The following is a 12,430-nucleotide window of genomic DNA, read 5'->3' as shown; positions in this document are numbered from 1 at the left end:
TGCATCAGATGGCTTATATTCAATCTGAGCATCATCATCATTATCTGTAGAAGCAGGTAAATTGAGGGATTCAACATCAATCTCTGGTAGCTCAGTAAATACAGGCACAGGCATTTCCTCACAGTGCTCAACTGGTCGTCTGGCATATGGGATATCTGGGTATTGTAAGTGTTGTTTGTTTTTCTCATTGAAACCTTTTACATTGACAAGGCAGAAGTAGCAGTAATCCAAATGGTTGTAGGTTCTCTCCAAACCATTGGCACACCAAACTTCAGCTTAGCATTCTTTCCTTTAGACCATGATCGCCAAGTTTCAACACAGGTTTTACACACTTTGTGAGAAGCCCAATTTTTGTCTTGGTCTCCAAGTCGTACTTTAAAGTAGGCAAGATAAACCTTCTTGACAAAGGTATTGATGTTGCGCTTTTGATCCTGCAAAGTGAAGCTACCACAGATGTAGCAGAATATATCTGGGTCATTACTGCATTTCCTTCTTTTGGATGTTGTAGCCATTGTTAGACCACGCCCTGCAGGAGAAAAATATTAAATAAATGTGGTGGATATCTACATAAAATGATATTATAAACACACTATCCTAAAAATACAGCACAATATTTTAACACTAAAGCAGTCACTGACTCGCAACAACTTGCAATCATAAGTGACAGAGTTAATTTCGGGTAATATCAATTAAAATGGGGTATGCCGATAGCATGAAAATGAGATGTGATAGAGCAAATCTGAGATCAGATTTGGAATCAGCAGCCTGAAATTAGTCTAAAACAGCTGCAAAAGTCCAGGCCATAAAAACTTTTTTTTTGTTGACCAGTGTAATTAATCAGAGGTATATGTATTAATTACAATTAAGCATTGGATTCTGCATGAGCACCATAAATATCTTTGCACAGCTCAAATCTATCAGCTGCACTGCGGAACAGCTTTTGCAACATCTATGGTGTTATTTTTTGTAACTGCCGCTCCTATCCATGATCTCGTAAACCTTGCAGATCTGTAACTCTTGCTCGATACACCTCTAACTTGATAAAGCCCCATGCAAAGACATCTGGAAGGTGTTCAATCCAGAGATGGGGCCGTCCAGGGCCTCTTGCCACTGTGTCACATCCAGCGATTTGGAAAACATTTGTAAAGGTTGTCCCGACACGATATTTGCGAAATGACAAGAGACCCGATCTTATTGAAACTTTTACTACCATCGCACGTTCTTGTACCATTCATATTCATAAGGTCCTGCAAATAAAAAAAAAATACCATTAGTTCAATAAAATAGATAGGGGCTTTATGGACACCCTGCATATGAACGTATTGGCGGTACAACGGTGGTGCACGTTATAGATATATATATTTATAAAAAATTAAAAGAATGATTTATTTTCTGAGGATTCGCAACCCCGGTAAAAAAATATTGCGGGGTGTACGTCAAAATCAGTTCTCATGATGTGGAAGCGGTCGGAAGATGAATGTTAAAAGCGGCTTAACACAAAGCTTCATTATGTTGCCGTAAATAGCGGCACCCAGCCTTATGACGATTGGCTGCTCCATGTTCAAAAGGAAGATTTGACTCGTGCCCTAGACTTGGTCAGACGGTTCCTCAATTCAACGGACCCAAATCAACGTTCAATATTGATATTTTTTAGCAAGTCTCAGTAGATTGAATAAACCCTCGAATCGTGTTAAACTTGGTGACAGGGCAAATTAAAGGCTGATAAACAGATTTTAGATTGTAGATTGTTTTATGAGGACCGGTTTCTTATGCTGCACCAATGTACCGCCAATACGTCCATATATAGAACCAGAGCTTGGGCAATATGTTGGTAGCGCCGGTTCTTCGCCGCCTGACTGCTGCTGCTCATCTGTGGTTCCTCGTCACACCTTCGATAGTGAAGTTAATACTGTGCGGCAGTGGCGCCACGTTACAAGTTGATATTATCATTACGTTAGCCAGCATCTATGAAGGCTGGTATGGCACACGAGGGGGTTGTGTGGCCAGCACCATGCCACTGTTGATGTTTAATACATGCTGCATCAGGTACTCATTTGATGCTAAGTCGACTTGGGGGTGTCCCTGAACCGGTTCAGATATTCGTCAGCGACGGCGAGCAGAAAATCGTACTCGGGTCGTCGGGTTCGTAGAGTGGTGCCGCTAACCACTGCACCACTGCTCCGCGTGTTACGACAGCCGCCATTTGCCACAAAGTGGCGGCAACGTCAGCACGGTGCTTGGCGCTGGGCTAGGTGCACTTTGAGGCCACGTTAAACTGTTGAAAGACTCGCTGCTGGCAGGAGTTCACGGAGACAGATGCAGGTGACATGGGTGGCACCGACTGATATGACTGACATCTGCACCCCCTGTGCCAACTTGCTGCGTTTTTACCGCACCGTCACCTCCGCTCGTTATGATGCGGAGTGGATGTGCCAGAGATCGGTTACCAGAAGGTGTCAAGAACGGCCTCTATGGAGGAGGCTCATTAAGGATGCTACTGGGCAGTTGGGGAGGCAGTTGCTCTTCAACAATAGTAGAGGACCGAGATGCTCACAATGACAAAAGCGCATAGACACGTCCGCACGCACCATTCACTCTGGCCCAGTTTGATTGTGGGTGTAAGGACACTCACTCTGGCCGCAGTTCTTGAGGACCCGCACTCGCTCCGCCACGTCTCCCAAGTAGAGCGCGTTCTGGTAGTGGCCGCTCACGTCCTTGCGGATCTCGGCTGGGAAAGACACAAAGACAAAGATCCCGCCCCCCGTATAGCCTTTAACAGACTGGTGAGGCAAAAGATGTTATAGCGAGTAGCACCTATGGAAGCTGGAAAGGCACGAGGGGATGGTGTGGCCAACACCATACCCCGGGCTGCCTTTGTCTCCCCGGTGCTGATGTTGAATATGCACTGCGCCAGTTGCTCATATAAAATGGAGTTGCGCTAGGGGAAGTCCAAGACCGGTTCGATAATGGTCACGATGTTTCCGGTTATGAGCAGGAATTGAACAATGGTCACCGTTGCACTAACGCTTAGCATGCTAACTGCTGCACTACCATTCCCTGCACAGATACACAAGACAAATATCCCTGTTATACCCTTAACAGACTGTTGGGGCTAGTGCTGTTAGTGAGCACCTTTGAAGGCTGGAACGGCATACGAGTGGGTGGGTGGCCAGCACTACACCCGACCGCCTTTGTCTCCCCAGGAGCGATGTTTTTATACTCCACACCAGGTACTCATTTGAGGCTGAATCGACCTAGGGGAGGCCCAGGACCTGATCAGATAACCATCAATGGTGTTCGCTATAAGCGGGAATCTAACTCGGGTCGCCGGGTTTGTAGTAGAACACGCTAACCCCTACACTACCGCTCCCCAAATACACACATGCTGACAGAGAGATGCACGTACACCCATGTACGTTGACACACACGAAGAAACATACAGACACAAAACAAAGAAAAAGATCTCCCTTATAGACTGTGACAGATTTTTGGGGCTAGTGCAGTTAGCAAGCACCTATGAAGGCCAGCACAGCACATGATGGGGTGGGTGGCCAACACCACTCCCGGCCGTCTTTGTCTCACTAGTGGTGATGTTTGCAAACTGCACTAGGTAGTAATTTGAGGCCGAGTCGACCTAGGAGAGGCGCAGGACTGGTTCATGTAATCGTCACTAGTGTTGGCCATGAGCGGGAATCGAACTCAGGTCGCCGAGTTTGTAGTGAAGCACGCTAACCGCTACACAGACACACACGGGCGTAGATACACGCACAAGGCCGTACCGATCTTCATCATCTTGCGCAGCTTGTCAAGGTTGCCGGTGATGAGGTAGAGGAAGGAGAGGCGGTCGAAGTTCTTGGTGCGCTGGTAGCACATCTCCACCATCTGGTGGTTGCCCTGCAGCAGCGCCACCTCGCCCAGCTTCTCCCAGCATCCCTTGTCGTCCAACGCTTTGGCGGCCTCCAGCGCAATCTGATGAGGGGCGCGGTAACGTAAATGAAGGGAAACGGCAGAGGTGCATTGTAAACGATTGGGATACGGGTGCATGACGCAGACGCACTCATGATATAGATGCAGGCCACACAATGCAGCCGTACGTTCCATGCAGATGCACGACGCACGATGCAGGCGTGCGATGCGTGGCCCAGAGGTAGCGTGTTCGCCACTTGTTGCAGTGGTTCGCAGCGTATGCGTAAGATCCCCGCGACGTTATTCATTGCGTGCCTCCGTCACGAACCCAAATTTTAAAATATATTCCTCAAATTACTCAATTGGATATTAAATGCATAGCAACTAATCATCGCCCCCCGTGAAGTGAAACTACTGAAGATTGATCATTATTAATAATGACGTTAACTTGTAACACGGTGCCACATACAGGATTTGCTCGCACTTGTAAAAAGAGAGAATTATTAGGAAAAATGAGGAGCCACAACTGTCACAAGCTCTGCAAGTCATATATATATTAAGGTGTTATTGGTCAAATAACGAATGTTTACATGTGGGAGGAAACCTGAACACCCAGAAAAAACACCATTCGTGCGAGGGGGAAACACTTTATCCCCGACACAATCCGGAAAAGATGCGAATCCACATTTTAGCTGCACTGCCTTCTCCTGGCTCTTCCTCGTTTCCCACCCATTGGGAGGGAGTTTCGCAACACCTGTGTGTGCTCCACCAACCCCCACTGCTGTGTAGCTCCTTTGTCAGAAGCGACCTGGCCACAAATGAAAGCTCAAAGAAGCGGCTTGTCACGTGGACATTTACAGCAGTAGCCAAATACTCTAAAAGCACGTTTCTAAATAGGAAATGACAGCGCAAAAAAATGCATCCGATCATGATGAAGACAACGACGACGACGATTACTCGCGTTATTCTGCGCACCTCGATGTTGCCGCACTCGAGCGCGAGGGCAAAGCGCGTCTTCTCGTCCTTAACGAAATGCAGCGCCACCTCGGGGTAGCCCTTCTTCTGCAGGTACGCGATGATCGACTGCCCCACCAGCTTTGCGTTGCGTACCATGTGCAGCACCTGCAGCAGTGGCCAACAAAAGCGAAAGGAAATGGAGTGACGTGTGCAGCGCACACCCTTGGCGCACCTGTGCAGTGCATGCGTACACACACAGCACACATCACGTAGCACACAAACACATGCAGCACACACCCACTGTACCACCGACTTCCCCCCACACTCTCTACTCTGTTTTCCCTTCATCTCTCTCTGCTCCTCCCCTTTTCGATCTCTCCGCTCTCTCTCTACCTCCCTGCTCCCCTGTTCTGGGGCGCCAAGGTGACGAGATATTAACTACCTCACTTGGTATAAAGGAGGTCGTGGGTTAAATCCCGACTCTGACGCCGTATTTGGAGTTTGCATGTTCTCCCGTGGTCGCATTAATTTTTCTCTGGGTCCTCCGGTTTTTACGTCCACATTTAGAAATATGCGTTTAAGAGTGTTTGGCTGCTATCAATTTCCACGTGATAAGCCACTTAATTGGGCTATCAATTGCAATAGCCAAGTCGCTTCTCAAAAAGAGCTAGGAATGCTCAGTGGGCCTTATCTGGTAAAAATAAAAATCTTTTATAGTTTAAAGTTTCTCTCCCCCGTTTCTCCTTCTTCTGGTCCCTCCCACCTAGCTAAAACTGAGCGAAGGCTCAGTTTTAGCTCGTGACTCGAGCTCAGGCTTGTGGAAATCCTGAGTGTAGGCGGGACCACGGCTCAGAGTTGGCTCAGAGCTGGCTCAGCAAGTAAAGTGTGCGGTGGCTTTGAGCTCATGGGCTCGCTTGAGACGAAGCCTAATCCCGAGCCTCTCCACCCCTCCCGAGTGCCCCCCCCGCACCTCGTCGTATTTGCGATTGACAAGGGCGAGTTTGAAGCGGAACTCGGTGGGGTCGATGGTCAGCACGCGGGGGCGGCTGTCGCGGTCGAGGCAGTAGACGCTCGTCCCACGCACGCGCGTCACGTAGATCGGCAGATCCAGCGTGCGGATGATTCCGTGGTCCCTGCGGAGACATAGACACGCGGGAGACACGGAGACACGCAGTGTAGTGTACTGGCCAGTGCAGGGTTATTGAGGGACTGTGTGTTGTCTTGGTGTGGTCTGGGACTTGTTTTCCTGTCGTTTTACTGCTTTTCTGAAGCTTGGGAATTGATAATGCAATTATAACTTACTTTTATTTATGTATTCAAGGGGCACCAAGGTGGTGAGATGTTATTTTCCTCGCCTGGTATGCAGGTCAGGGGTTTGATCCTGACCGTGACTCCTGCATGTTTAGAGTGTGCATGTTCTTCCTGTGGTCATGTGGATTTTTTCACCAGGTCCTGTTTTTTCCCTCCACATGTGGAAACATGCATTGAGATTATTTCTCCTGCTGTATCTGTTCCACCTGATGACGGTCACTTGTGTTACGATCGAAACGTCGTGATCTATTTTTTTTCTACCTACATGACTTTACCGAAAGAACCAAAGAGTATTATTTTGATTATTTTGGTGCTATAAATGACCAAATGATGGGTCACTTTGTTGAGCTATCGTTTGTGGCCAGGTTGCTTCTGAAAAATAAGTGAAAACCTCAGTGGGCTTTGCCTGGCAGGATGGGGATGGTTGTTTTATTTGTATGTGTTTGGGTGACGTTTACCTTTCTTGTACTTTGCACGACTATCATGGTTTTGTATTGATGTTGTAACGTTCTTACCAGCCCCTACTGGACATCTGTGAAAAAGAACTTTATAGCTCATCGGATTCCTCCAGGTTAAATATTCTGATTCTGATAGTAGAGTGGGCAGCATAGTGAGCAGTATAGTGGGCAACGTACCCGTTGGTGAGCGTGTATTTGATGTGGTTGGATGTGGTGTAGATGAAGACTCCGCTCTCGTCCCAGGCTCCGCTCTTCACGCGGATGTTCTCGTGGACACTGCACAGCGACTCCAGCTTACGGTTGCAGATCATGATCACTGCACCATGGGGGGCACATGCGACGTCACAGGGAGTCAAGCGATATAACCATGCACCCCCCCCTCCCCCTCTGCACGCCTTACTTTTCTCCCCACTGAACCCCTGCGCCTTCTGTTGCCTCCCTTAAACCACACGGATCTCCCCACGCACCCCCTATCTCGACACATTGCCTCGCCTGTCCCGGCATCTAATTCTCCCCGTGTCTCCCTGCGCATCACCACGTCTCCCCATTGGTGTCCGATTCTCTGCGTCATCCCGTGAGTCTCTCCCCCCATGTTTCACCCCCCGTGCGTCTCTCCACCACGTCCCCCCCTCCGTGCATCTCTACCCCCCGCGTGCCACCCAGAGTGTCGTTCCCCATATCTCTCCTCCATGTCCGATCAGCATGTTTCCCCCCCACCACCATGTCTCCTCCCCCCCCCCCCGCGTGTCTCTCTCCAAGCATCTCCCCCACATCTTTCTTCATGTATCAACGCACCCCACCATGTCTCCTTCCCCATCTACGTGTCTCTCCATGCGTCTCCACCCGCCCCCACCCCCCCGCGCGTCTCACTGTGCTTGGCGAGCAGGGCCACGTGGGACATGTCGGCGCTCCACACCACGTACTTCACCTTGGAGATCTTTACCGACGCTAGAGACCTGAGGGAGAAGCCACAGACAAACCACCACCCCCACCCCACGCGGGCATTAACAAGACTGTCAGGGTCAAGTGTTACGAGTGAGCGACACCTATGGAGGCGCACGGAGGAGGGTGGCCAACACCGCCACGCCGACGTGTACACATTGCACCGGGTACTCATTTCAGGCCAAGTTGACGTAGGTGAAGTTGCAGAACCGATGTTGGCTGTCGTGAGCAGGAATCAAACTCGAATCAAACTCGGCTTGCCGGGTTCGTAGCATAGTGCAGTGCTAGCCCAACGCGCCACCGCACCAACGTGTGGCTCATTGGCACATGCGGAGGGAGGGTGCACTCTACAACACAGATGGCAGTCGCACAGCGTCTACACGATTATAACACTACTAATAATAATCCAGTGTATGTGGTTGTGGTGCTGTTTTTCTCATGGCGCAGCATGAGCATTGCTGAAAGAAGGCACCGCCATTTCACATGGTCTGTGGCAGTTTCACAGTAGGGGGCGACATTACTGCTGCTGTGTGATACCAAATAGGTAATTGGCCGGTACATTTCTAACTTGGCAAATTTGTATTTGCGACGCCGACCGCACCCAATGCCCCCCCCCCGCGCTCATTTCGAAATGGCTCCCACGGGATCTTCAAGAGGCGAACTGGGTGTGGTTGGGTTTGTACAGCAAGTACGCACCGCCGCAGTAATGACCAAGGCGGCCAGCCGGATTAGAACTACAACGAGTGGAAAAACGAACTGTTGTATCTATGCCCTGTTTTCCGTTATTAATATTAAGAATAATAAAAAAAAATATATATTTTTTTTTATTATATATATATTTTTTTCTAAATTAAATAATTAAAACAACCCACTACAAGCACACCAGGAATCTGTGAAACGGCCATTAAACTGGTAAGAAGTCGGTCACAAGAGAGGTCAGAGACATCCAGATGGACAAAGATCGATGACCTGAACTCCCAAAACATCTTGAGATGCACGGAGGGGGTGCAGAGCAGAGTAAAGGATAATAACGGTTGCCACTCGCGTTTTCTTAACGTTTTCCTAACCGAAAAGTAGAAACTTAACAAAGAGAATTAACCAACAAACCATACGTTTTTTTAGTAATTATCTTATCTTCTTGGTTCTTTCGGTAAAGTCACGTAGAAGGGAAGTAATAAAATAATAAAAATAAAACATAATAAAACAATTCTCACGACGTTTCGGCCACAACGCAAGCAGCCATCCTCAGGCGAAGAATGAAACACCCCAAGCTTGGAGCGTATATTTAAGCTGGGTTAGAGGGGGGGGAGGTGGGAAGAAGAGCGCCTAAACAAAATAATTTGCATATCAAGAGGAATTCAGCATATGGAAAATGCGTAGGAGGTGGGCGGGGGGGGTTCCAAATCAATACTATGCCCGTGCATTATGCAGGATTAGCAGCATCAAAGGGGGGGGGGGAAGGGGGGGAGCATTAACAAAGGAAAGGAATGTTAATAGTATGTAGCTGTAGTTACTAAACAACCACGTAAAAAACTACAGTATAAACTGCATGACAAACTAAAGTATAAACTACATAGCATCATCAGTAAACTTACTATACTCTACAATAAGCTGAGTTACTAACAGTAAGTAATACATGAAAAATTCTACGTTGTAAAAAATTATATAATATGCTTCCATCTAAACTTTATTCTCTTACATCACACGCGTCTATACCGTACTATATACTTCCATAGGCAAAACCAACATTAAATTACATACTGTATTGCTATAAACCACCCTATACCTTATACATTTTTAATATAACACTATGTATTATTCTACCCACCCTAATGTGTATCAAAATGGTTTATTACGTCCTTCCAGTGATTGCTAAGCCAGAATCCATCTTCTCGGTTAAAATTGTCTCTGTGTTTGTAAATGTGGATCGCCTCATGTACGAATCTCTCATGATAGCCAGATGGCTTGCAGAGAACCTCTGTCTTGGAGAAGTCAATGTCATGTGAGCCCACTGAGTTGTAACAGTGATCTGCCACGGCTGAGGTGTTTGTCCTACAGTGTTTCAGGTCAGCTTTATGTTCACGGATGCGGTCCGAGACATGTCGTTTGGTTTCCCCAATGTAACTGCTACCACAGAGGCAACTTAGTTTGTAGACACCAGGGTACTGTATGTCTGGAACCACATCTTTTACAGACGGTACCAGATCACGGATTTTATGTACTGTGTTGAATCGGACCTGGATCTTGTGTTTAATCAGGATTTTGGAGATCTTTTTTGTGACCCCAGCAATGTAGGGTAAGGTGATGGTCTTCCATAGGTTTTGCCTATGGAAGTATATAGTACGGTATAGACGCGTGTGATGTAAGAGAATAAAGTTTAGATGGAAGCATATTATATAATTTTTTACAACGTAGAATTTTTCATGTATTACTTACTGTTAGTAACTCAGCTTATTGTAGAGTATAGTAAGTTTACTGATGATGCTATGTAGTTTATACTTTAGTTTGTCATGCAGTTTATACTGTAGTTTTTTACGTGGTTGTTTAGTAACTACAGCTACATACTATTAACATTCCTTTCCTTTGTTAATGCTCCCCCCCTTCCCCCCCCCCCTTTGATGCTGCTAATCCTGCATAATGCACGGGCATAGTATTGATTTGGAACCCCCCCCGCCCACCTCCTACGCATTTTCCATATGCTGAATTCCTCTTGATATGCAAATTATTTTGTTTAGGCGCTCTTCTTCCCACCTCCCCCCCTTCTAACCCAGCTTAAATATACGCTCCAAGCTTGGGGTGTTTCATTCTTCGCCTGAGGATGGCTGCTTGCGTTGTGGCCGAAACGTCGTGAGAATTGTTTTATTATGTTTTATTTTTATTATTTTATTACTTCCCTTCTACGTGACTTTACCGAAAGAACCAAGAAGATGAATCCCTGCAGTCACGAAAGCTTTAAATCGTAATTATCTTATATTACTCGTATTCACCGCATACATATTATTTTGAATTATATGTTTCCTATCTACATGACATTCCGAAAAACTAAAGAGTACGAATTCCAGAAAGCTTAAGTGGAAATATAGTTACATTTAACCTCAGGACATTAAAATATAACTCAGAATAAAACACCAATCTCTGGAGAACTAAACTTGGCGAAGCCCCAAAATAATAATGTGACGAGGATAATTACGAATATTCATTAAACATAGACGAATGATAACCACGATACTAAGACCGAAGGAACTCATAAAATATAATTCAAGAATAAATGTAACACACAGGACCACATAAATGTATTACAAACATCTCCTCAGCCACCTTTGTCTTCCAGCGGGGTCTGGCAAGCAAGGAGGGAGCAAAAAGGTCACAAGGGGGGGGGGTTTGTGCTGACATTGTTTGTTTTCTCTCGCAAGAGACGCGGAGAGAGGAGAGGGTGCTCACGTTTTGAGTTAAACACGGCCGTCTTTGTCTCCCCGCAGCACAAACAGATGGCCCATGAATGCTTGGAGGGTTAGGAAAGGTCGCGAGGAGGAGTCGCGGGGGTGTCTGCTTCTTCTCGCTCTCTTTGTGTTTTTTGTTGCCCGCTCGCAAGGAATGCGTAGAGGGGAGTCATGTTTTGAGTTAGGCACGGGCGCAGACAGCGAACAGTCAGTCTGGGTTGAGTCGTGCTCAGTCTCGCAACTCGGCTTGCGACGCAGCGTTGCGACAGGGGCTCGCAAGAGAGCTGGGGCGGTTGTGCCTCGAGAAGTGATGGAACGAGGAGGAGTCGTTCGAGTCGCAGAAGTCTGAGTTCAACCTGGGTCGGGGCTGGGTTTCAGCCGTGCTCCGGCTGGCGGAGCGTCGTGAGGAAACGAAACACCGATGCCGATAGCAGGTGTCGCTTCTCGCAGAACGAAGTTAAGTGCGAGTGAAGCTGGCAGCTGCACGAACAAGGGAAGCACGGAGCAGAGAGAGTGACGAGCGACGACAAGCAATCAACCTGTAAAAGGGCGGAGATCGCCAAGCGTCGACCAAGCGAGCAAAGCAGAGAGCGCGAAGTAGTGGAGAAAGCCTGGTCAAACGACTGTGAGGAAGAGGACAGCGCCATCGAATGCGCCGTGTGTCTAATACACACCCAGATCAACCAGCATCAACCAAAACCGACTCGTCATCCCGCGGTGGAGAAAAAGAGTCAAAGTCTTCCGAACGAGCGCCACCGAGCGCCACCGAGCGACACCGAGCGCCACCGAGTGCCACCGAGCGCCACCGGGCGCCACCGAGTGCCACCGGGCGCCACCGAGCGCCACTGAGCGACACCGAGCGACACCGAGCGCCACGAGCGACCAAGCATCTTCAAGGACAGCATCGTGCCAACTCGTCATCTAGCAGTAGAGGGAGAGAGAGCGCAAGAGCAGCACGACTCGGACGTCACCGGGCGTCACCGAGCGTCGTGCCAACTCGTCGTCCAGCAGTGGAGAGAGAGCGAGGGAGCAGCAGGAGCAGAGCGGCGGCCACGCCCAACCCAGAGAAAACTTCTGGCCGCTGTTCGTATCCTCCCACACCACACAAGCTAACGACACAACTCCCGGCTCTAAGAATTAATTAATATTACAAGGGGACAACGCACACACAGCACGCACACGAATAAGACAAAAAAATAAATTGTCTTTGCGTTTCAAAAAGGGTTGCCATTTCGAGGTGGTGCGTTCAATATCAACTGATCGTGCAAAGCAGTTGCTGTCGTCGAGTTACATGAATAAGAAATGTTTTAGTCATTCATTTTCGTTGACTGCATAATCACGCCAATGAAGAAGTATTTTTAGTCATTCATTTTCGTTACTGCATAATCTTGTCCATGAATTTATTGACGTATACTT

The 12,430-nt window shown here is 47.8% G+C and overlaps 1 protein-coding gene across 1 annotated transcript in view; it reads right to left on the bottom strand.

The window, feature by feature from the left end:
• COPA (coat protein complex I subunit alpha) overlaps nucleotides 1–12,430 on the bottom strand; it is a 79,770-nt gene that overhangs the window by 30,859 nt on the left and 36,481 nt on the right. The window contains exons 16-21 of the mRNA XM_078882386.1: nucleotides 7,503–7,588; nucleotides 6,810–6,948; nucleotides 5,834–5,996; nucleotides 4,882–5,028; nucleotides 3,780–3,969; nucleotides 2,633–2,728 (exon numbers count right to left, since the gene is read on the bottom strand). Coding sequence (XP_078738512.1) covers nucleotides 2,633–2,728; nucleotides 3,780–3,969; nucleotides 4,882–5,028; nucleotides 5,834–5,996; nucleotides 6,810–6,948; nucleotides 7,503–7,588 — 821 coding nt within the window. The remainder of the gene's footprint in view (nucleotides 1–2,632; nucleotides 2,729–3,779; nucleotides 3,970–4,881; nucleotides 5,029–5,833; nucleotides 5,997–6,809; nucleotides 6,949–7,502; nucleotides 7,589–12,430) is intronic.

The sequence above is a fragment of the Lampetra fluviatilis genome, chromosome 65 (genome assembly GCF_964198595.1).
Source record: "Lampetra fluviatilis chromosome 65, kcLamFluv1.1, whole genome shotgun sequence".
Classification (NCBI taxonomy): domain Eukaryota; kingdom Metazoa; phylum Chordata; class Hyperoartia; order Petromyzontiformes; family Petromyzontidae; genus Lampetra; species Lampetra fluviatilis.
The sequence above is the reverse complement of the archived record's forward strand: the minus strand, read 5'-3'. Positions and strand labels throughout refer to the sequence as shown.